The 24,590-nt window shown below is 52.2% G+C and overlaps 2 protein-coding genes across 13 annotated transcripts in view; one reads left to right on the top strand and one right to left on the bottom strand.

The window, feature by feature from the left end:
* Positions 1-384: 384 nt before the first annotated feature.
* LRRC73 (leucine rich repeat containing 73) lies at positions 385-13,553 on the top strand. 2 transcript variants are annotated; one of them, XM_073338462.1, is made up of 6 exons: positions 385-1,841; positions 2,497-2,657; positions 3,679-3,801; positions 5,368-5,468; positions 6,228-6,339; positions 13,013-13,553. In XM_073338462.1, the coding sequence occupies exons 1-6, from the start codon at positions 1,570-1,572 to the stop codon at positions 13,081-13,083; spliced, it is 840 nt and encodes a 279-aa protein (XP_073194563.1). In that variant the 5' UTR covers positions 385-1,569; the 3' UTR covers positions 13,084-13,553. The 2 variants fall into 2 exon arrangements, with proteins under 2 accessions (XP_073194563.1, XP_073194562.1); XM_073338461.1 differs by having other exon boundaries at positions 386-1,841; positions 6,228-6,411.
* Positions 13,554-19,818: 6,265 nt separating this feature from the next.
* TJAP1 (tight junction associated protein 1) overlaps positions 19,819-24,590 on the bottom strand; it is a 62,265-nt gene continuing 57,493 nt past the window's right edge. For all 11 annotated transcript variants that reach the window (XM_073338454.1, XM_073338453.1, XM_073338452.1 and 8 more), the window contains one exon: positions 19,819-24,024. In XM_073338454.1, coding sequence (XP_073194555.1) covers positions 22,708-24,024 — 1,317 coding nt within the window. In that variant the 3' untranslated portion in view covers positions 19,819-22,707. The remainder of the gene's footprint in view (positions 24,025-24,590) is intronic.

The raw sequence follows: 24,590 nt of genomic DNA, 5'->3' as shown, positions 1-24,590 counted from the left end.
AACAGGGTTCAGTTTTCCTTTCCCTAAGCTCCAGCTGCAACCCAGGTATCCAGCCTGGAGAGCCCAGTGGCCTGAACAGGGGAGTGGGAACTGGAAGCTCCTGACCATGGGGTGTAAATTTCTCCCCCTCTCATTGTAAGGGGTGGATCCCACCCCCGGGAGGGGGGGGGTGAGGGCTTCACGGACCTAGGTGTGTAAGGTGCAGGGCCTCCTGCCCTAACTACATTTGTGGGGGAGAGGCTATATCCCAAAATAGAGGGTGCAGCAAGGCGGCCTGAGGAAAGGGTGGGGGATGGGCGGTCCCAGGCCTTTTGCACGGGACCAGGTACCTGCTGCCCTGTGCTAGCGGAAGCAGCGGGGGGAGGCGGTCGCGGTCGCCGCGGAGCCAGGCAGGGCAGGGGGCGGAGGCTGCTGGTCTGTGGCAATAGGAACCAGCCAGCCCCCGCCGGGCCGGCCCCAAACAAAGCCGGATCCCGGGAGGGAGGCAGCGCGAATCCCCGCAGCGGCGCTGGACCAGGGGTCTCGGGGGGCACCAGGTCCGGGCGGCTGCAGCCGCTGCCGAGCCGGTAGGAGGAGCCGGGGCTGCGAGGGAGGAGCCGCGCCGGGTCGGCCACACGGGGATCCGGAGCAAGGTGCAGAGGGAGCCGGGCCCAGCCGGGGGCCCGGCCAGCTCCGCCCCGGGAATCCCGGTGCCACAGCAGCAGAGTCCCCGCCTCCAGCAGAGCAGGTGCAGCGGGCGGAAAGAGCCGCAGCGCAGAGATCCCGGGCTGGCTGCCGCCTGCCGGGGGAAAGGAGCTGGGCACCGGGGTAGGGATGATCTGTGCCCGCGGAGGTCCCGGCCTCTGATGCTGCTCTGAAGCCTGATGACAGCGCAGCCCGTTCCCTCCCGGTCTCAGGGGCCCCGCGGCTGCTTCGGCTCTGTCTCCCCATATCGTTAGCGGTCGGGCTCAGTTCCACGCGGTGATCCGGATCCGATCTGGATATAGACCCTCCTTCTCGGTGATCCGGATTGCACGGTACCCGGTTCTGTTGCGGATTGCACACCTCTTTCCCGTCCCGGGAATCGTGCTCCAGCCGGACTGCAGCCTTGATTGACTCTCTACCCGTAATTGCGTCGAATATTGAAGCCGCTACAAGAATTGGAGATTATCTACCTGCTTGTATTTGGATTGCACTTAGTTTCCTTGCGCCGCTCGAGGTTGCACAGCAGCGCTGCACTGACCCGATTGCACAACATCAGCACCGACAAAGCTCCAGGTTGCACGTTAGTTACTTGCAGGAATTGGGATTGCACAGCAGCCTTTGCACAGGTCCATAGTGCACATTACTTACCTGCACCAATCCGGATTGCTCGGTAGCCTTGGGCTAATCCAGACTGCACAAAAACCTTTACACTAATTAGATTTGCACAGCAGATCTCAGCATTGATTGCACCTGCACTGATCTGGATTGCACACTGTTCACTTGCACCAATTCAGATAGCACATTATTTACCTGCACAGATCCAGATTGCACAGCAGTTTCTGCAGGTGTCTGTGTGTGTTTGCTCACGGCTAAAACTGGTGAAAGATGTTGCCAGGGTCTATCCAGATCTCTGGGGAGACTTTATCAAGTGCTGAGATCCGGGACATTTGCGAGAGCCTGCGGGAGAACTCGGTGCGACTGCTGTCACTCCGGGGCTGCCAGCTTTCTGACCGGGATTTCGGGCGCATTTGCCGAGGGGTAGCGGAATCTCACTCCTTGGCTCAGCTCAACCTCAACCTGGGGATTGTGTCCAACATCAACCGGGTCAAGCAACTGGCGGAAGCCCTGAAGACAAACCGCTCTGTCCAGTCTCTGTTGTAAGTAGGGGAGACCTTGCTGGATGTGGATGTGGAGATGTGCCACCCCCAAGAGTGGCCTTCCAGAAGTCCAGTATCCCTGCCCTCAGTGAGCATCCATGTCAGGAGATGTGCTCCCCTCTCTTCCCCCGCTGTTCTGACAGGGTTGCCTCACCCCTCTGTGGCACTGTGTTGCTCTTCAGTCCTGTAAATTAATTCTTATCTAGAAAAAATGTACCTGATTTTAAGCATCAAGTTCCCCTGCCCCATGCTGGGAGGAGGCCACCCCTGCACCTCTCCCATCTCTTGGCATATCTGATCTCTCTCCTATTTTGGAAGGGGGATGTCTCTGCATCCCTAATTCCCTAGAACCCTGTCTGTCCCATGCTGGGAGGGAATTGTCTGCACCTCTGAAGTCCCCAGGCCTGCTTCCCGTCCTATGCTGAGAGGACTGTCTCTGTACCCCTATCACTTGTCACCAGAGCCCTTTTTGTCCAGTCTGTTCTAAGCTCCCTCATTCAGGGACACAGCATCCCTAGGCATTTTGGAGCCTTGTCCCCACCAGGCAGTGGCATCTTCCTCCTGTTCCCTCTGTTTCTTGGTTCCCATCGTCTGAGGCAGTCCCCAGTGCCCTGAGGAAGGCACATTAAATAATTCCTACCCTTTACCCACATAGCCTCCATGGGAGCCCCCTGACAGACGCCGGCCTAGCTCTCCTCAATCCAGCGCTCTCCATCCATCCCTCTCTGGTGGCTTTGGACTTGGGAGACTGCATGCTGGGTGACGAGGGCATCAACTTGATCTGTGGGCTCCTGCCTCCTGATGGAGCCAAGTCAGGTAAGCAAAAGGGTCTGTGGGGTATGCAGTGGCCAGTGGAACTCATATATGGCTCAGGCCCCTCTGCTTAGAGCTAAACTTCTTCTGCTTGTGTCTTGTTAGGGGAGCAGCACATAAAGTTTCTCCCTCTGCTGAGACATGGCACGAAGCTTCTCCTCCCAGCGTAAGTGCAGTGAAACCGTCCCTTAGTACAGGAGCCATTGCACTGGGTGAGGACTCTGCTTCCTCCTTGCCTACTTCTAAGGGGAGGGAGCCCTATCCAATGGAGCATGGTTCCTGGTACAGTGGACTGTTCCATTGGCACGATGCTAGTGGGGAATGGTGACCAGTTTGCTGCCTCGTGATGGGAGAGTTTGAATTTAGTGGGAGGGAGGCACAAGGCTTGGACTTCTGATTTGGTGTTAATATTTTGCACTTGTGAAGCCTGAGCTGTGATTGTTTCATTTACAATGAATGCAGATCAATGCACATTACGTTTGCCCCCTCCCCCATCCTGCCCCGGAACTGGGGTTTACAGTAAATTCGCCCCATTGGCTCCTCTTGGAATTAACACTGAATGGTCCCTTGTGGCTGTTTTATGGGGAAGGGAATAACTGTCTGCTGGCTGAATAAGTTCCTTTTTAGGGGGGATGAAGTCTGAGGCCTGGGCCCAGCACCCTAACCAGCTATTGACCTCAGGCCTCCCCAGGTATATGCTCACAATAGACACAGCAGCCGCCCCTCCTGAAACTCAAGCTTCAGTACCTGCCTGTCCTGCCCTTCCTTGCCACCCTTGCCCATTTCCCCCTCCCATGCTGAGACTGCTTTTTGTGAGCAAATGAAGGGGCAGCACTGCAGGTAGATAATTAACTTTAGTCATTCTATAAACCATACCCTCTCCACCAATCAGGGTGCAGGGAATTGTGAAACTCTGAGCCATGCGCTTCCTAGCTCTGTGATTGGCTGAGCGGGTTCTCCTCTGGAAGGTTTGGTGACTTGTCTGGAGCCTTAGGGTGTTCGTTGGCTTCTCTCTTTTCTCCAGGCCTTAAGGAGTTAACACTGAGCGCAAACCCGGGTGTCACGGCCAAAGGTTGGGGACGGCTGGCCATTGCAGTAGCCCACAGCTCCCAGGTGCGAGTGCTGAACCTGGACTACAACCCCCTCGGTGAGCGGCACAGGCGTGAGAGGCTCTGAACTACTAGCTTGACAGGCTTTGTGTGAGTTTGCTGCTGCTGAAGGTGCTGGTCTGATGGCCCTGGAGACTGAATCTAGACCAGGGACATCCTGGGCACTGGCAGGGCAGGGCAGGGCAGGTTCCTCCACACTGTCCCTTCTGCTGGGCCTCTTCCTTGCCCTGGAGGTGCGGGCTAGGGAGACCAGATATCCTGATATTAGGAGATTTGTGTTATAGAGGCAACTATACCCTCCCGCCACCCCCCCTCCCAAAAAAAAGTGTCCCAGTTTTTCACACTTGTTATCTGGTCACCCTAGTGAGGGGGGAGTTCATTCTTCATAGCCCATTCAGTCCTCCAGCTTGAGACTGGGGGCCAGTTAGTCTCACTTGTGCTGATAGTTTGTGTGATGAGGACACGTGTCCTGCCAGGAAATGCATCAAACATGTTTCACAGAGGAGATGGCAGCTGCAAGCAACGCAGGGAGGAAAGACCCCCCCTCCATCCGCCAGGGACTCTGGGCTCCCCGTGTCCCACTGGCTGTGTTTGCTTGTGTCAGGCCTCAGCTCAGGTGGTGACCTTCCTCTGCTCCCTCCCATTCCCAATCCCTTAGGTCTGAGCCATTGGCCTGCCAGATGGAACATGCCCCCCCAGCCCACCCCTTCCCCCCAGCTCCTTCCCCAGATAATAACATGGAGGAGAAGAGTCTGGCAATGGTTGCCATGGAAACCAACTCTCCTTCTGCAGCTTGTATTGCTGCTGGTGAGGCAGAGACCAGGCCATGTGGCTCTCCCACCTCACCCTGCCCTAGGAAACTAGGCCAAGCAGCTCTCTCTCCCCTCCCTGCCACCCCCACCCCAGCGGAGACCCTGGCTGGGTGGGTGCTTCTGCTCTGTGTTAAGAGTTCCTACCATGGTAGCTGATGGAGCCCCACCTGCGACTGTCCCCTGCCTCTTTCCTGGGGATTTTCAGGGGAGTGCTTTACTGGCACTGGCTGCCAGTGGGGTCAGCCCCAAAAGAGCCATCCCCCTACAAGGGGTGACAGCATGTCTGCTGGCTAGGACGGTAGACTCTTGGGTTCTCTTCCTGGCTCTGAGAGGGAGCGGGGGCCAGTGGTCAGAGCAGACGGCTGGGAGCCAGCACTCCCAGAGTCTATTTCTGGTTCTACTACTAACTTCCTCTCTGACCCTGAGCCAGTCACTTCTCCTCTCTCTGACTGAGTTTCCCCACTGGTGATGACGGGAGGCTCTGAGACCCTCGGGTAGTGGGGTGGAAGGTGTTGTGTCTGAACAAAGTCTTCTTGTAAGAGAAACAATTTCACTATGTTCCTTCAAGTTCTCTATGTTCAGTCCCAGAACGGCCAGTCACAGCCCACAACTAACAATCCGCTCTTTTCACAACCAATAACCCTTTACCTCCTCCTCCAAGATGTTCTTGGCAAATAGGGATTAGTTGGTAGCATTGGGACGGGGTAGTCCCATGATCTGCCAGGCCCAGTGGATACATGGTCTGTGTGAAGCCAGACTCTACTTACATCCCCTGGCTTTCTTCTCCTCCAGGTGACCAGGTAGCAGGGATGCTGGCTGTTGCTGTGGCCTCCAGTCGCACCCTGGAGGTTCTGGACTTGGAAGGAACAGGACTTACCAACCATTCGGCCCAGGTAAGGAGTGTCTGGTGCTGATATAGCATCATCTGCGCCTCAGGGACACAGGTGTTAACAAACAGTGGGGTCCCCAACCCTGAGATGTACCTCCTTCCCTCCCCCCATCAGTGGATGCTCTCTTCAGAACAGTCTCTGCACCTAGAAGTACTGCTACTATCTGTTCCTTTCCCTGACCCAGGGCTCTCAGCCCTTGGAGGTCCTGCTCAGCCCTAGCCTGAGGCTTGTGGCCCCTGCCTCAGCTCCAGTGAGTGGAGAGCGAGAGAGCAGATATTTTGCATCTTTGGTTCTCTGGAAAAGTGAAGGAGAAGGTTTGGTTTCAGGAACAAGGTTTATGAATAAGTCTTGCAGTTTAGGCTTAGCGCGAGATTAGGGGGTAACAGATATTTATCTGCTGAGTGGTTTTTTGCAGTCTCTTCTCTGAGAAGCTCAGCTCATGGTACTGAGATTTCCCATTCTCAGTGTCTCATCTGACTCAGGCTTGCAGGGGACATTTGCAGGTAGGAGAGAGCAGTAGTTTCCTCCTTGGGTACAGCCAGGAAGTCCTGGCAATGGCCTCAGGTGGAGAGTTTTTAGTGTCCCTAAAAGCTGGGGTGGGGAGGGGATGCGGCTCAGAGCCAGTGGAGGGCAGAGAGAAGAAACGAGGACAGGGGTTGGGGCAGATGAAGAGAGTATAAAGCAGCTCTGAACGCCTTTCCTGTCAGTCTGACTTCTGTCTGTGCTGCCTCTCTACCCGCTTCTGGCTCTCGTTCTGCTCAGACCTTGCTGGACATGGTGGAGAATTACCCGACAGCCCTGCGGACGCTGATCCTGGCAGAGAACAGCATCAGTCCCGAGCTGCAGCAGCAGATCTCGGACCTGCTCTCTGAGGGTGAGGAAGAGGAGGAGAATGAGGCTCATGAAGTCACGGCCAGGGAGAAGAACCCCTGGATCTGCCAGAGCAGTAAGACCTCTGGGACCCCAGAGAGGTGGAGATGAGGCTGGACTGGGGAGGCTGTCAGGAATGAGGGTTCTGTGTTGTTTTCTGCTGGGATGAGTATGTCATTGTGGGGTTGGTAAATGGACAAGGTCCCATCTCATTGTGGGCTGGAATACAAACTGACTTCAAGTCTCATCGGCCAGTTAAGTAGAGTTGGGCTGGGTCAGTACTTCTATAGGAAGCCTCCCAGGAAAATCTGGCTTCTACAAGAAGTGGAGGTGGGGCTTAGTGGGCTCTTTCCAGTACCAGTGCCTTGGCGTGATGCTGCAGGAATTAACATCTTTTAGCAGAGATGTAAAATCAGAGTCATGGATATTAAAACTCCCATGGGTCTTTTCATAAAACTTGGGGATTTGGCCCTGGTGTCTCAGCTAAATTCTAGCTCATGTCATTCCAGGCTGCTTCCCTAAATTCCCGTCCAATTTGAATGGGGTAAACCTTGTGTGGGTTACCGGCACTATATTCTATCTCCATTGGCTGTATTTGAAGGAAAGGGATATTGTAGTGATTCCAATGAGCTACTGTATACCAATGTTTGATAGGAATCCAGCAGAACTAACAGGGATAAAGGCAAAAAGGAGATCTACCTGAATCCTGCTAATTTTTTAACTAGTACCTGCATCCAACCAATTTTTGTCCAGTGCTCACCCCTCCCCACTTCCAATTCCAGTGTCTAAATAGAGAACAAGTATAGCTGCTCATAATGCACCAAAAACATCTGGACCCTGACACATCTCGGTGCAGCAGTGCCCCAAAACCTGCCTCCAACACCCAGATTCTGTGAGATCCAATCAATATTTGGACCTAGTCCCTCAAATTTAATTGTCCAAATAGAGACCAGGGATAACTTCTCTGAGTCTCTGAGTCACAGACAGCTGCAGCAGCACAGGAGCTAGCAAACAGAGCTGTAAACAGGGGAGTTTGAGTGGGAGTTCTGTTGGAGGAGAAGGCTATGACAGATTCAGAGGTGGCAGTGGGAGTGACCCATGCAGCAGATGACACAATGAAGATGACTGGATGTGGAAGCTGTGGTATGTACATGATCCTGGAGGGGGCACCTGGTAAGAGTTTTGTCTGCATGAAATGCCGTCTGATAGAGCTGATGGAGGAAAAGATCAGAGGTTTGGAGATGCAGGTGGAAAGTCTGGTAGAGTTTAGGAAGGGGTTTGAGCAGATTATGGAGCAAAGACATGAGGTATCTGAAGGGAAAAGCTCAGACTTGCAGATGGAAGCAGGACTAGGGAATTTTGAGGGGAGACTGGGTGAGGAAAGTGGTCAGTGGAAGCATGTGACTAAAAGAACTAGGCAGAGGAAAAGACGGGCTAGTGAAGGAGAAATAGAGCTTCAGAATAGGTTTGCAGAGTTGGAAAATGAAGAAGGGGCTCAGCAGGTAGTCACTGAAGGTGACAGGGCAAGGAAGAAGAGAAGAGCGGTTAGTCCTATAGGAAAAGGGGAAGAGTTAATGGAGATTACACCAAATATGAGCCCCAGGAGGATACAGGATGGGTTAAAAAGGATTACAAGGGAGAATGGGAATGGAAAAAACTTGCAGCCAGAGGGAACAGGGGATAGACTGGAGAATAGCACCGTCACTAGGAAAAGGCAGGTCTATGTGATTGGGGACTCTTTATTGAGAAGAATAGATAGGCCTGTAACCAGAGCTGATCCAGAAAATAGGAGGGTGTGCTGTCTTCCAGGTGCTAAGATACGGGATGTAGACCTGAGGTTAAAAAGGATTCTAAAGGGAGCGGGAAAGAATCCCCTAATTATCCTTCATGTGGGAACAAATGATACGGCTAGATTCTCACTGGAAAGTATTAAGGGAGACTATGTTAGGCTGGGGAGGACGCTTAAGGAAATTGAGGCTCAGGTGATCTTTAGTGGGATTTTGCCTGTTCCTAGAGAAGGGCAACAAAGGTGTGACAAGATTATGACTATCAATAGATGGCTTAGGCAGTGGTGCTATAAGGAGGGCTTTGGGATGTATGGCCATTGGGAGGCATTCATGGATAGAGGACAGTTCTCTCGGGATGGACTTCATCTGAGTAGGGAAGGAAATAGACTTCTAGGATGGAGGCTGGCACAACTGATTAAGAGAGCTTTAAACTAGGAATTTGGGGGAGATGGTTGGGAGATGTCCAGGTAATCTCCACGCCAGAATTTAGCATAGAGTGGAAAGAAAATGAAGTAAGAGTGGATACAGCTGTAGGTAGGAGGAAGGGCAGTGTAGATACAAGTCTAATAGGTTATACTGGTAGTAAAATAACCGTGCCTAATAGGGTACAGAATGTGAGTGAGGCCAAACAGCAAAAATTAAGATGTTTGTACACTAATGCAAGGAGCCTAGGTAACAAAATGGAGGAACTAGAGTTACTGGTGCAGGAAGTGAAACCAGATATTATAGGTATAACAGAGACCTGGTGGAATAGTAGTCATGATTGGGCTACAGGTATTGAAGGGTATGTGCTGTTTAGGAAAGACCGAAATAAAGGTAAAGGTGGTGGAGTAGCACTGTATATCAATGATGAGATAGAATGTAAAGAAATAAGAAGCGATGAAATGGATATGACTGAGTCTGTCTGGGCAATAATTAAATTGGGGAAGAAAACTATTAGAGCCTCCCCTAGGATAGTGCTTGGGGTGTGCTATAGACCACCGGGATCTAATTTGGATATGGATAGAGCCCTTTTTAATGTTTTTAATAAAGTAAATACTAATGGAAACTGTGTGATCATGGGAGACTTTAACTTCCCAGATATAGACTGGAGGATGAGTGCTAGTAATAATAATAGGGCTCAGATTTTCCTAGATGCGATAGCTGATGGATTCCTTCAACAAGTAGTTGCTGAACCGACTAGAGGGGATGCCATTTTAGATCTGGTCTTGGCGAGTAATGAGGATCTCATAGAGGAAATGGTTGTAGGGGATAATCTTGGCTCAAGTGATCATGAGCTAATTCAGTTCAAATTGAATGGAAGGATTAACAAAAATAAATCTGCAACTAGGGTTTTTGATTTCAAAAGGGCTGACTTTCAAAAATTAAGGAAATTAGTTAGGGAAGTGGATTGGACTGAAGAATTTATGGGTTTAAAGGTAGAGGAGGCCTGGGATTATTTTAAATTAAAGCTGCAGAAGCTATCGGAAGCCTGCATCCCAAGAAAGGGGAAAAAATTCATAGGCAGGAGTTGTAGACCAAGCTGGATGAGCAAGCATCTTAGAGAGGTAATTAAGAAAAAGCAGAAAGCATATAGGGAGTGGAAGAAGGGAGGGATCAGTAAGGAAAGCTACCTTATTGAGGTCAGAATATGTAGGGATAAAGTGAGACAGGCTAAAAGTCAAGTAGAGTTGGACCTTGCAAAGGGAATTAAAACCAATAGTAAAAGGTTCTATAGTCATATAAATAGGAAAAAAACAAAGAAAGAAGAAGTGGGACCGCTAAAAACTGAGGATGGAGTGGAGGTCAAGGATAATCTAGGCATGGCCCAATATCTAAACAAATACTTTGCCTCAGTCTTTAATAAGACTAAAGAGGATCTTAGGGATAATGGTAGCATGATAAATGGGAATGAGGATATGGAGGTAGACATCACCATATCTGAGGTAGAAGCGAAACTCAAACAGCTTAATGGGGCTAAATCGGGGGGCCCAGATAATCTTCATCCAAGAATATTAAAAGAATTGGCACAAGAAATTGCAAGCCCATTAGCAAGAATTTTTAATGAATCTGTAAATTCAGGGGTTGTACCATATGATTGGAGAATTGCTAACATAGTTCCTATTTTTAAGAAAGGGAAAAAAAGTGATCCAAGTAATTATAGGCCTGTTAGTTTGACATCTGTAGTATGCAAGGTCTTGGAAAAAATTTTGAAGGAGAAGGTAGTTAAGGACATTGAAGTCAATGGTAAATGGGACAAAATACAACATGGTTTTACAAAAGGTAGATCGTGCCAAACCAACCTGATTTCCTTCTTTGAGAGAGTAACAGATTTTTTAGATAAAGGAAACGCAGTGGATCTAATTTATTTAGATTTTAGTAAGGCGTTTGATACTGTGCCACATGGGGAATTATTAGTTAAATTGGATAAGATGGGCATCAATAGGAAAATTGAAAGGTGGATAGGGAATTGGTTAAAGGGGAGACTACAACGGGTCCTACTGAAAGGTGAACTGTCAAGTTGGAGGGAGGTTACCAGTGGAGTTCCTCAAGGATCAGTTTTGGGACCAATCTTATTTAATCTTTTTATTACTGACCTGGGCACAAAAAGTGGGAGTGTGCTAATAAAGTTTGCAGATGATACAAAGCTGGGAGGTATTGCTAATTTAGAGAAGGACAGGGATACCGTACAGGAGGATCTGGATGACCTTGTAAACTGGAGTAATAGGAATAGGATGAAATTTAATAGTGAGAAGTGTAAGGTCATGCATTTAGGGATTAATAACAAGAATTTTAGTTATAAGCTAGGGACGCATCAACTAGAAGTAACGGAGGAGGAAAAGGACCTTGGAGTATTGGTTGATCATAGGTTGACTATGAGCTGCCAATGTGATATGGCTGTGAAAAAAGCTAATGTCGTCTTGGGATGCATCAGGAGAGGTATTTCCAGTAGGGATAAGGAGGTTTTAGTACCGTTATATAAGGCACTGGTGAGACCTCACCTGGAATACTGTGTGCAGTTCTGGTCTCCCATGTTTAAGAAGGATGAATTCAAACTGGAACAGGTACAGAGAAGGGCTACTAGGATGATCCGAGGAATGGAAAACTTGTCTTATGAAAGGAGACTCAGGGAGCTTGGCTTGTTTAGCCTAACTAAAAGAAGGTTGAGGGGAGATATGATTGCTCTCTATAAATATATCAGAGGGATAAATACCAGAGAGGGAGAGGAATTATTTAAACTCAATACCAATGTGGACACAAGAACAAATGGATATAAACTGGCCACTAGGAAATTTAGATTAGAAATTAGACGAAGGTTTCTAACCATCAGAGGAGTGAAGTTTTGGAATAGCCTTCCGAGGGAAGTAGTGGGGGCAAAAGATCTATCTTGCTTTAAGATTAAACTCGATAAGTTTATGGAGGAGATGGTATGATGGGATAACATGGTTTTGGTAATTAAATATTCATGGTAAATAGGCCCAATGGCCTGTGATGGGTTTTTAGATGGGGTAAGATCCAAGTTACCCGGGAAAGAATTTTCTGTAGTATCTGGCTGATGAATCTTGCCCATATGCTCAGGGTTTAGCTGATCGCCATATTTGGGGTCGGGAAGGAATTTTCCTCCAGGGCAGATTGGAAGGCCCTGGAGGTTTTTCGCCTTCCTCTGTAGCATGGGGCACGGGTCACTTGCTGGAGGATTCTCTGCTCCTTGAGGTCTTCAAACTACAATTTGAGGACTTCAATAGCACAGATATAGGTGTGAGGTCTTTTTTAGGAGTGGTGGGTGAAATTCTGTGGCCTGCATTGTGCAGGAGGTCAGACTAGATGATCATAATGGTCCCTTCTGACCTAAATATCTATGAACCTAAATATCTATGAGTCCAAAAACATTGTGACCCCCAATACTTCCTGGTGCAAGAACCTGACTCCAGCACTTCAGAAGAAGGATGGGGTTGTCTGCTTCTCAACAAACACATGTGTTCAGCTCCATACACACCATCCTCAAGACACTCAGCTGAGTTTGGGGAAGAATTCCTTTGGCAACAGTGGCTGGTTCTTTGTGCAGTCATGTACTGGCCAGTGCTATCAGGAGCAGCGGGGAGTGTGAGGTAATGGTATGTCCTATCTGCTTTCCGGCTTCATCTTCCTCTTTAAAACTGAACAGGGAAGTTACATGTCAACCCTCAATTCAGACAGTGTGAAGAGTGAGAATTTCCAGGTGTCAGTTGGGAAACAAAGTGCCGTGTGCTCGTGCCCCTTGGTTCTCCACAGCCTGGCTTCCCATGTGCATCGGGGTAGATCTGCTGCTTACTTCTGTGAACTCTGCAGCGCAAGCACAGCTAAAGGGGAGTGAGCTGGATTCTGTTCTTGTGGACTGGCAACAGAAGGGGTTGCGAAGTTCTAGTCAGTTATACCTGGGCAGCCTCTCTGAGAGCACAGGAGTTTTCCCTGAGGGTAGACTTTGAAGGCAGTGGGATTGCACAGGTGTCACTGAAGGGCTAATTTGGCCAGCAGAACCCATAGTGCTCCTGATGATGGACAGACTCTCAGATCCCAGGGGGAGTTTTCAGGGCTGGCTTTTCCTCTGTAACCTGAGCACACGGCGTCCCTGCGAGACGATACATCTGGATCCCCGCAGTGACATTGGGGCAGTCACTTCAAGGTCCCACAAACAGCATTAACTCTGCCATGTTGCACAGAGAGTGTGCATCTGATCACCTCTCCCCCTCAAAATCCTCTCTGGCTTCTGGCTCCTTCCATGTTAGCCAAGCTCCTCCTTAGCCCTCATTTGCTCTGCCTCTCTCATGTCCTTTATCCCCTTCTCTCACTCTCGACTCCGTGCCTGGTGGCCAGACCTGTGTTCTTCTTCAGCTCAAATGTCTAACATTCTCTCTCCCACCTGCTCCACAGATCCCAGCTCCCAGATGGTCTTGGTGACGTCAGGTCTGGGCGAGAGCCTCTTAGCAGAAACAGAGATGTGACTAGGATACTCCTGCAGCATCTGCTGAGACAAGCACTGTTTGCCTGTATGGGTGGGCCATGTGCAATGCGTGCATGGAGTGTGTGTGTGTGTTCACACCACACATGCTGGGTGAATGTCTGTGCTGTGTGTGTGTGCATACCCTGCTGTGCCCATGCCCACATGCCTCCAGCAAGCCTGCCCCAATTGTGCATTCACATCGATGCCATCTTGGGGCTCTGAGTTTTGGATCCTGGCCTGAGTGAATCTACATGAGTGTCTGTATCACATGCTTTGTCAGCTGCTTGTGCTTATCCACTTACTGCATGTTTAGATCACATGCCTTCCCTCTCCTGGCTGTACATTCCTGACCCCCGTGCTGGAGGTTGTATTTATTCAGAGGTATATATTTGTGTATAACAGATGTTCTTTCTATTGCTTGTACCGGTGTCTTGAAGAGAGTTTTATAAAGGTCACAGACATGGCACAGCTCATGGCTGCAAGAGGCTCTGTCATTCCTGCTCCCACTGACAGGAAAGGGCGTTGAATGGGCTTGGAGAGGTTGATTGCGCGGGTGAGGAGAGACCTATCACAAACAGATCCCTGGAATGGAGCAGGGATTCCCCCAGCAGAACAATTGCAAGGGACTGCTGGACTAGCAGCAGCCACGTGAGCTGCCCTCCACTGAGGTGCGTATCAATCTGCTGATAGAAACCAGGCTAGAGTGGGTGCAGAGGAAGCCAGGCACAGCCCCCAACAGAGGTTCCACAATGCATCTGGGAAGGGACAGGAAATTGTCCCCAGCGTTTAGTGTATTGTGCTTGTGCATTTATCCAAAGAAGGTAATGCACAAATAGCTGGGGCAAGACCAGATGCCTGGCCGGTGCTGCTCATATCCCCCTCTGTATGTCCTGGAGCCGGTGCTGGGCGTGTGAGCAAAGACCATATGGCCAGAATCTACTGCTCTGTCCCCACTTCCCCATGACCCAGAGCTGGCTATCAGGCTGGATGGGCTGAGAAGTTCTTGGTTCTGTCCTTGTGGGAGAGAGCCAGATCCAGTCCATGTATATAGGAGATGCTAGAAGGCCTGTATGTACCAGGGCTCTCTGCTGTTCCATGAGAGCAGAGCCCTGAAATCTCATTCATTGCTGGTACCTTCGAAGCATATGCTCCCACAGGAAATCAAAGCTGAGCCAGATCCTGCATAGCCCCATCTCCCTGAAGGGAATAACAGTGAGAAAGGGCCAAAGCCCTTGCTGTAATAGGGGCCTGTCCCTCTAGTCCTGGAGCCCTTCTAACTCTGCTCTTCTGTCAACAGCTGCAGAGCTGGGCAGATTTACAGGGGAGATGGCCAGTGAAAACCTAGGCGCTGCAGGCAGAGGTGAGGGAGGACTCAGGAAGGGGTGCGCTGCCCTTTTCATTCAGTGCTGACTTTAATGCCTCAGGAAAGTGCAGAGGGATGCAGTTACAGGGTGTGACAAGGGGATTCAGGCAGAGGTGCTCCTTGGGCCACAACCACACCAATGCTCCAGGTCAGTGCCAAGGGACGATTTGCTGTTGAAGCCACTGTATCTCAGGTGAGCCTTAAAGCCAAGGGTCTGCTCCTTAGGGCAGTTTATGTAAGAGTGGGGAGGGAGGTCAAATTCCAGCTTTTGTGAGTCCAACCTGCCTTCCTGAATCGGCCCTGGGTGACGGCTTGTCCTGCCCTCCCGTGGTGTGTTCCTGCGTGCTGTTAGCCCAGGCTTTGCGTCAGTGAGTTTGTAAAGTGCTTTGGGATGGCTGGGGCACGGTAGCAGTTTAAGAGGTGTTATTCCATAATAATAAAACCCAGCAGGGCAGAGCCCCTTCACATCTGAGCTCAACCTCCTGCACCGCCACTAGAGAACCAGGCGGAGTGGTTAGCTGGAAAGGCTCAGATTGGAGCTGGCTTCAAACCCCGGTAGAACAATAAACTGCAACTGGCTGCGGCAGGGCGAGTTCACCCTCTCCAGCACTGCGGAGAGCCCTCAGCACAGGGGAGTGAGCACACAACAAAAGCCAGGAGAGCCACCAGGAGGCAGCAGCGCTCTGAAGTGCCTGCCTGGGCTTGGCTGGCTGCCCGCTCAGCTCCCAGCCTGCTGGTCCTGTGGTGGTGATGTCTGCCTGCTGCAGGGGCACCCAGCTCTGGCCCTGCAGCACTGGAGGAAGGCTTTGGGGGAGGGATGGATGGAGGAGGAGGGACAAGCAGCCAGGTGAGTTGTGGGACACAGGGACCCATTTCTATCTGGTGGGATCCTGTCAGGCCCAGGCTGGGCAAGGCAGTGCTGGGGAGAGCCCCATGGCGCACTTGGTAAGAAAGGCCACACTACGGCAGTGTCAGCTCGTTAGCGTTCTCCCAGCTCTGCTCTCTCTTCACTGCCATGCGGTTGCATTTTCATACACACCCAGACTGATCCAGTCCCTGGGTCAGGGCCACCTTCCTAGGCTCCCGCAACATGCTAGCCGGACCACAGCAGTCTGGCTCTTCTACATGGCCACATTTGTCCCGCTTGTCACACCCCAGCCGTTTCACTGCCTTGGACAGGAAACAGTGATGCTCTCGCCCTTCCTGAGAGGTTGCAGTTCTCCTGTTTGCGGCACAGCGAAGCAACTGGGGCCCACCAGTGCCCTGGTCTCTGCTCATGCCCCATTCTGCAGCCCCTCCTTCCCCCACCCCCATCTCTCCCCCCCTACTGTTCAGCTGAAATGAGGAAGAGTTCACAGTGAATTGTCCAGGACAGACTGGGCCAGTGGGTTGGGTGTTAACCTGGGTATTGGGGGAATCCAAGCACCTTCCTACGTGACCTTGGACAGTCACTTAGGGCTGGGTTTGTAAAGGTATTTGGGGGTCTAAAAGCTGCAGAGCAGTGCCTAGTTGTGGTCACTGAGAGTTACCTGCTTTGGAAAATGCCACTCGTGGCATCTTCAGTACCTTTGAACCTAGCCTTTCTGTGCCTCAGTTCCCCATGTGTGACACGGGGCTAAGATCGGTGCCCTATCTCACAGCAGTGTGGGAGGATCAATATAGTAAGGACTGTGAGGTCCTCAGAATACAATGGTAATGGGGAGCACAGAAATACCTCAGATAAGTAGGATAATGGGGTCCCAGCAAAAACCCACACACAGCTGCCAACAGGAGGCTCAGGGCAGCAGGGACCAGCCCTGGAGAAACAGGAAGGGTGTGAGCATCAGCAACTACCTTTCTCAGGAGGGAGCTGGGGGAAAACAGGGCTTTCTACAAGGAGGGGATAGGGATTATAACCAGAGGCCAGCAGCTGGAGCCAGGCTCCATGAAGAAGCCAGTGGTGCTAGGGAAGCAGCGCTGGCAGCTTCTCACAGTTGCTGACTGTGCTTGACTCCTCACTACTGAAGCGGGGCTGTGATGTGCCATTTCCCTCCAGAGCCCCCAGCTGCTGCCATGTGACAAGGATGTGCCTAGTGATTGCAGATCAGCATGCACTCCTCTGCAGTCACTCGGGGAGAGGGAGGGAAGCTGCTAAGAGCCCAGGCAGCAGCTTAGAATATTTCCCTCATTGCCCAGGCAAAGAACATTGCATGAAATGGTGAATGCAATGTGCACCCAGTCCCCACTGCAGCCAAACAAGCTGAACTAGCCAGCAGCAGGAGCACATAAGTAACTGGAAGGTCAGATGCCTAGGTTCTAGCCAGACTCTATGACAGAGGATGGGATTATTGTTAAAACACAGAACTGGGACACAGGGCTCCAGGATCCTAGCACCAACTCTGTGACCTTGGACAGTCCCTTGCCTCAGTTTCCCCATCTGTAAAGGCAGTTGTGGGCCTTAGGGCAATTTCCTGTACTATCCTCTAAAGACCTTGTTGTATACAGTTTGTGTATTATTGTGGAACAGGATTTCATGTAACCTCTCTATGGGAGAGATGTCAGACATTGCATCCCCATTCAGTATCCTCAGGGATCCATTGTTTTAAATGACTGCCTTGTGTACGATTTGTGTTCTCCTCCATGGGGGAAGGCTGCCACAGCTCCTCCAGGAACTAACAACAGTTGTGGGGATTAAGGCAAATCATAGAATCATAGAATATCAGGGTTGGAAGGGACCCCAGAAGGTCATCTAGTCCAACTCCCTGCTCGAAGCAGGACCAATTCCCAGTTAAATCATCCCAGCCAGGGCTTTGTCAAGCCTGACCTTAAAAACCTCTAAGGAAGGAGATTCTACCACCTCCCTAGGTAACGCATTCCAGTGTTTCACCACCCTCTTAGTGAAAAAGTTTTTCCTAATATCCAACCTAAATCTCCCCCACTGCAACTTGAACCTCCCCCACTGCAACTTGAGGCAGGTTGTAAAATCAGGCAGGTTGTAAACCCCCCCGCCCCCCAACAAGAGAGGTATCACCTCCTGCAGAGGCTCACAAATACTAATTCAAACTGGAGTCTCCACATACCGGACAAAGAAAGGACTTTTGGATAAATAGCCTGAATTTACACTGACTCAGGATCTTCTTCCTGATCCAGCAAAGGGACAGGCCCTTTGGTCCAAGAGGGGCCTCCAATCCTTGTGGAAGGGTTGACACCTACCAGAGAGTCAGCTCATAAGCTTTTTAGCATGTGTGTAAGTTTTTATTTTTTTAATGTTTTCTCTGTAATGCTTTCACCTTAAGAATGTGCTTCCTTACCAAGAGCTGTTTGGTAATGCACAACTGCTGGCTATTACACTGTTCATAGCCTCTAGAGAGAAAGCAAACTGCAGACACTGGCCTTGTAGGCAGCCTGGATTGCTGGGAATATCACAGTGCAGGCAGGGAACTGTATAGCCTGGGATAACCTGTCAGGAAGGCAAGAGAGACAGGTCTCCACCTGAGAGAGGTGATGGCTGAGAAGCTGGGAGCCTAGAGTGGGGTCCCTTAAATGACCACAGACTTAAATTCCATAATATCTGCAAAACTCCAAGCTCCTCCTGTGGAAGGTGCAAGAGATGGGCTTCACTCTCTCTCATGTTAGACAGGGCCCACATGCTTCTGTTCCTCCCCCCTCAGTACTAAACCCATAGTAAGTCTCCCCCAATTTCCCCCACGTAGCAGGACTAGCAGCCGTAAATCATCCACTTCCAGGCTCAGCCCAGGGGAAATGCCTTGATAAGCCAGCTCCATCACCCGAAGACTAAACCCCAGCTCTGTGTCACACATCCCCCAGGCTGTGAGGGAAGGGGCTGAGTCCCTTGTTAGAGCCCTGCGGGGGAGGCAGGGCTGTGGGGGACTTGGCACGGAGCATGCACCCTGTGGAGAAGGCTCCAGCCAGTGCCTGCCCAGCAGGATACACACTGTGGGCCAAGTGCCCCTTGCACCTTGCTGGAGCCAGGCAGCGGGGAAGATTGTGTTTCAGGGCTAGAATTAGGCTGGAGGATTAAAGGGCAGCAGGAGCAGCTGCTCCCAGGAGCACACAAAATAAATAATTATAGGGACAAAGGGAGCAGGAACCACAACGAAGAAGGAGGAGAGCCCAGCAGGGAGGCAGCACTGGATCAGCTCAAGCTACCACAGGGAGAAGCAGGCAAACACAAGTCTTCCTCTGCTTGGCCCTCAGGTCTTGGCCAGGGAGCTCCTAAGGTGCAGAGTGAACTTCACTGTATGAGCTCAGCAGCCCCTTTATCCCTCAGACTTGAACAGCCTTTTCCAGTGGGGTTCACAGCATCACCAGCACCTAATATTCAAAAATCACACGTCAGGCCCCCCCAAAGTTATGGGACTGCCATAAAAATCAAGAATAAAAAAGATTTAAACAGTGGGTTCTTTCTCTTTGCCGTTTGCTTTCTGAGCCTGTAGGTGCCCGTGGGTCATATTTGCCAGATTTTGTCCACAACCTCAAGGGTTAGAAAGACATCTCTTTTAAATGAAAGCTGCCAGTCTCACCTAATCACATGGCTCCAGGAGCTGGAGCTTTAAGAAAAACCACCAGGCAGCAGAGTTAGCAACAGAGTTTGGCGCATGTGGGCTAGTTAGAAAAGGTGCCAGACTGAGCGCCGGAATTACAGCACAGGGACAACCAGCCCCAACAAGGTCCAGAGGTGTTCAGTGCCCCTTTCTCCCATGAGCCCTACGCCTTTCTCTTGAGTCTCGGGGACTCACTGCGAGGAAGGTTTTGGTTAAATGATGCTGGCCTTTGAGGCAGGAGCATCTACATTTTCAAAATATGAAACCACAACACTAAGCAGCTAGTTTAGGTTCACAAAATAGTCATGCAAAAGGCAAAAGTACACTTTATAAAAAGCGTGCTCCTGTTGGTACTGCCAGTTTCCAAGTCAATGACATGTGAACACTGCTGGGAGTGAGCATTCTTCCACAAACTTAATAGGCCGAATGAGCCTGAACACCTGACAACATTCACTGTGAGCAATGGAGCAGCTCCCATGGCGTCTATGCTCAGCTGACTTCTCTTCAGTCCAACACTCTTCAACACTCTAAACTCTCCTTCCCCAGCCCCGTTAGTCTGGTCCTGGTGAGCACCGAGTAGATGATCTGGGCAACGAGACATTTTGAACAAACATTGTGTAGTTAAAGCACAGACGTGTACTGAATGGTGAAAGGAAGAACCAGGACATCATCTGAAAAGACAGGTAATATGTTCAATTTATCCCTGACAAGCCAGGAGGTGGCATACAGGACCCTGCACACCTCTGGGACAGCAGCTTGCCGTAAGAGGGCCCCCGGCCACCAGGATGTACCTGCTCTTGGCTTCCACCCAGCATCCCACAGCCACAGCTTATTTTTAAAATAGTTTATTTCTGGTTTTAAAATATACATCAGTTTGAAAATCTCAGAAAAAACATGTTAGTTGCAGATGAACAGGCTGGACTTGGGACACTGAAAAGTGCCCCCCCCACCCCCCCAGAGCCAGTACTGCCAGACACAAGAAGGAGGGCAAAGGCCTGATGCCCCATGGACGCAGCCTCGGAGCAGGTTGCTCCTTCTCTTTTGGCGGCACAACATTCCCCTCACCATTTCTCTCGTGGGCTCTGCTGCTGCCTGGTCACACTCCAAAGGAAATGGCACCTCAGGACCATGGCCTGGACTGGGTCTATGGGCATTCCTTTGCTTCTAGCCTGATGTGATCAAAGGCAAAAGGGAAATTAGCTTTTGCCTTACAGGGACCAGCACACCAACTGCTTCTACAATCAGGTGGTATTCATCTTGGTCTGAACTGCTCAGGACAGCCAATTGCAGGGCAACCAGGGACCTTTGGGTTGAGGCAGGAGGGGAAGCACCTCTCGCGGAGAAGTGGAGGTGATCGGACCCACCTACACTAACCAGCTCAAGGACTAGACAGCCCAGGCCAGCCCCAGCTAGCCGCCATTGCTCCCAGCATGCACTTGCAGCTCAAAGCTAGGTCATGACACAAGTGAGGCCACCACGCAGCCCAGGAGGCTTGGAGTCAAGCTGTGCTGACCAGGTAGAGTCTGGGCCTAGGAGCCCAATCAAGAGGAGAGGCCCTGTGGCCGGGGCATGAAGATGGGGTGGGAGGAAGCAGCAGCTTGGACCTCAGCAGTGCAAGGAGGCTACAGGAGAGAGAGGAGCTGGGCTGCACTGGGCAGGGCCCTCCCCCACACAGAGGATTAGTACCTTGCAGGTTGAGGAGAGGCTCCCACCATTAGCACCAATTTGCTAGGGCAGCTGCTGAAATACTGAGTCCCAGCCCAGCTCCACACTGAGCTGAGTGGCCAAGAACAAGGCAAGTGCACAGGCAGCTGCTGTGACCAGAGTGCCCAAACCTACCCACACAGAAAGCAGCCACGGGCTGGGCCAAAATACAAGGAGAGGGAACAGCTCCCTTTCACAGGCCCTGCAGCCTCCAGGCTGGAGCTGAGAGCAAATCTTTGGCCCTGGCTGCCAACAGCTACAAACGCAGGGGCTTAGGGAGGGACATTGCCCCAGGGCAGCATCTTTTGCTGGGTGTTTGAATGGGAGCTTCCTTCCTGCAGAGAGAGGCTGCACCCTCCATACATAGTGAAGCACAGAGCAGCAGCTCGCTCTCACTGAAGGAGGACGCTACAGCTCCAGCTTCGAACCCACCACAGCCAAGGGAAGGGGGTCCCCAGGCCCAAGGGAGCAGCACAGGGACCATGCCAGTGTGCTGGGTTACACCTTCAGGGTGGAGAGGTAAAAATCCAGATAGGCAAGGGCAGGTTAGGAAGCTAGTAACTAGACCCTGGCGCTCTCTCTCACAAATAAAATATCTACACTCCCAACCTCTCCCCTTCCCCACCCCTGGGACGTGGAGCACAAACACTGAAAAGGAAAATCGTACCAACACTGAACACAAGGAAAATCACACACACAACTCCAGCCCCCCCAGTGGGGAGGCCTTGGAAGGGCACCAGAGCCAGCCCGGGACCCAGCCAGAGGAAGGGATGCACGTGCACAGGGGCCTTCCCAAAGGGCCACTGCTGAGCCATGAGGTACCGTGTCTGCATACGGCAGCGATAAGCCCTGCTCCCAAACAGGTCTCCCTCTCTCCCCAGAGCCCTTGCTGGGGCCCTGCCCAGAGGCAGCTTGCTATGGTCTTTCATTTATTGCTCTCCTGGGGTAAAATCCTGCCCTGGAGTCCATATGGCTCTGCTGGAGTAAAAAGACCTGGATGGGAAGCGGGAGCTGGTGGCTCCAAGGGCAGGACCTCACACCAAACCTCTGGGCAGACAATGGATTGGCTGTCAGCTGCTTTGCTCATTTATGCAGGAAGAGAAAAACAAAACATTTTAAAAGCAGAGGCCTGGAAAGGATTAAAATGAGAAGACGACCCAGGTGTGGAGAATCAGCACTAGCCAAACACAAGCCAGGCCAGTGCAACGGCACCCAGAGATGGAGAGACAAACACACAATCCAACCCACAGCATAGAAACCACTGTCATGGGAACGAGGCAGGCCAGCCTCGCTGAGCAACTGCTGGGGGCAGCTATGGCCCAGCCCCATGGCAGAGGGAACTGGGGCTCTCCCAGGGCATTGCCTCTGCATGAGCCACATGTTGGGCCAGGCCCATGAGCTAAGCAGCAGGGATCTGCAGAGGAAGCTTTAAGGGAGAGCCAGCCATGACTGCTGGCTGGTTTCCACAGAGATCAGCAGGGGGGAAACAAAAAATAGCAAAACAACAGTCCCCAACTCAATGCTTCTGACCCACAGCAGGGGGCCAGCCATCAAGGAGCACCCACCCCGCAGGGCAGTCCTCATGTCCCACTCAGCCTGCAGGGGCTCATGGGGATCAGACAAGACCAGAGCAAAGAGTTTCTATTTGTTGGCACCAGCACAAGTGCGCCCAGGGCCATGGGCATTAGCGTGAAAATGAGGGCATGGGCACCAGGGCAAGGTTGTGAGCATGAGTGTGAGGGCAGGCACAGGCCTCAGGTAAGGGCATGGGCACCAGAGTGGGGTTGTAAGATTGTGAGGGCAGGCACCAGATGAGTGGTTAGCACAGGCATGGGCATGCATGCCAGGGCGAGCAAGGCCTCAAGTCTGTGTTCTGGTGTGGTGGGTGCGGAACGCCAGCAAGATCCTGGCGCTTCCGGGTATCAAAACCAGAATAAATATAAGGTGGGAGTGGAGCCTGAAGCCCCCTGGGGCATGTGTGGCGCTGCCCTGTGGCGCTGCTCCCTGCCCAGCCTCAGTTGAGCAGGTTGCCCTGCTCCTGGGCCTGTGTCAGGCTGTCCTTGCGATGGAGATGGTGGACACCCATCCTCTTAGGGCTGCGGTGTGGCCGTCCTGAGGGAGGCTTGCTCCTGCATTCCCCGCTCTCCTCCAGGGCTCCCCCCGGGCTGCTCTCCTTGCTTGGTTTCAGCAGCATTTCCCTTTCCTCAGCTGGGCTCCCAGGTGAGCCCAGGTCCACATAGTCCTTGTGCTTCTCTGGCGGGGGGCTGCTGGGCTCAGTGGTGCCCCCGCCACTGCCCTGGAGCAGCTTCCGGGCTTCATCCTGGGAGAAGTCCATGCCGTAATCGGAGGAGAAATGGCTCCTGCGGGCTCGGGACTCAGTGCTGTCTGTGTCTACGCTTGAGTCCCGGCTCACGGTCCAGCTGCAGCTCTGTGCAGATTCCTCGCCATCCGAGTAGGCCGAGGCCGCCCTGCCCAGCTCCTGCATGGAGCGGCTGAACCGCTTCTGGAGCTCCGGGGCCATGTCACAGCTGAAGGAGGTGCGGCTCACCAGCACCTGCTCCGAAGTGGGCGGCGCCTTGTCCACAAACATCCGCTGCCAGTTGGCCAGGAGGTCCTCCTCCGAGCTGGCGGAGCTGGCAAAGGCGCTGGGGATCTGGGGTGGGCTGCTGAAAGGGCTGCTCTGCGAGGAGCCGTGTGCTCGAGCCGCCTTGGGAGACGGCTGGTAGGAGCAGCTGGAAGCTGAGTGGCGGCCCTCTGAGACAGGGCTGTTAGGGAGCGTCCGGTGCCGGTCACTGCTCTCGTCCTCGCCCTGCACCAGGCTTAGGGAGATGGCCTGCCGTGTGGCATAGGTGCAGTTGGGCAGGGGGCTGTTCTTTGGGATCCTCACTTTGTCCTCAGAGAACTCAATCACCTTACGCCCTGGGTACATGGGGTGGGGAGGGGAGGGCGTGGGATAGGGGCTCAGCTTCTCGAAGGCAGGCACCTCCTCTGGCAGGCTCTCTACACTGCTCTGTGGCTTGCAGCCCCCATTCTGCTGCTTCCCCCCTTCCCCTCTCTCCTTCCCAGGCAGCCCTGGGCTGGGGCAGGCATCCAGCAGAGCTCCACTCATGTCCACGTGCACAAAGACATCCTCAGCTATGGGACAGCTGCCACTGCTGGACTTGGCAGAGTTCAGGACCAGTGACTCGGGCTTCTCCAGGACTCTGGCAATCACTGAGGTGGGCACGATGTCAGATGGGGCCAGGGTATGTGCAGCCTCCTGCCCAGGGCCTGGGGACTCTTGGGTGCTGTGCAGGTGCTTATTGACCATGTCCTGCAGCTCATAGGGAAGCTAAGGAGAAAGAGAGAGGGCATTAAGCCTGAAACAGCCCCTCAGGGCCTCAGCAGAGCCAGGAGAGGCTGGGACAGAGCCACAAGCAGCACTTGGGAGACTGCAATACACTGCCTGCTCCACCCAGCCCTAGCTAACATCCCACACTTGCCTACCCCTAACATACTCACCTGCTCCCCACCACCTGGGCAGGGCCCAGCCACTGACATACATGCTGCCCTCCCCACCCTCAAAACAGGTTTGCCCCACAGGAGGAGTTAGCAGAGCTTTCCCAGCTCTAACTTCTGGCTGCAGGATGCTACTGCTCTCAAAGCACACAGGAGCCTGCCCCAAGCCTGACCAAGGGGCCCCATTCGGGAGAGGGAGCAAGGGAAGCCTGCTCACGGGCCTCAGGCCCATAGCTTATGAGAGTGGAGATGAGGCCTAGCTGGTGGGTGCTAGGCAAAGGGGCTATTGATCAGTGGAAAATCAGTTGGTGATTGCGTAGAAGTGACTGAACAGCCCCCACTGGCAGGATCTACAGCTCCCAGGAAGCGCACAGTAATTACAGCCCCACTGCCTTGGCA

Source organism: Lepidochelys kempii, chromosome 3 (genome assembly GCF_965140265.1).
Source record: "Lepidochelys kempii isolate rLepKem1 chromosome 3, rLepKem1.hap2, whole genome shotgun sequence".
In the NCBI taxonomy this organism is placed as follows: domain Eukaryota; kingdom Metazoa; phylum Chordata; order Testudines; family Cheloniidae; genus Lepidochelys; species Lepidochelys kempii.
This window is presented reverse-complemented; position numbering and strand designations above follow the sequence as displayed.

Coding starts and splice junctions, on each gene's coding strand:
- LRRC73 (XM_073338461.1), top strand. CDS start 1,570: ATGTTGCCAGGGTCTATCCAGATCTCTGGGGAGACTTTATCAAGTGCT. Junction 2,658..3,678: donor TCCTGATGGAGCCAAGTCAG/GTAAGCAAAAGG, acceptor TCTTTTCTCCAG/GCCTTAAGGAGTTAACACTG. Junction 6,412..13,012: donor CCCCTGGATCTGCCAGAGCA/GTAAGACCTCTG, acceptor CCTGCTCCACAG/ATCCCAGCTCCCAGATGGTC.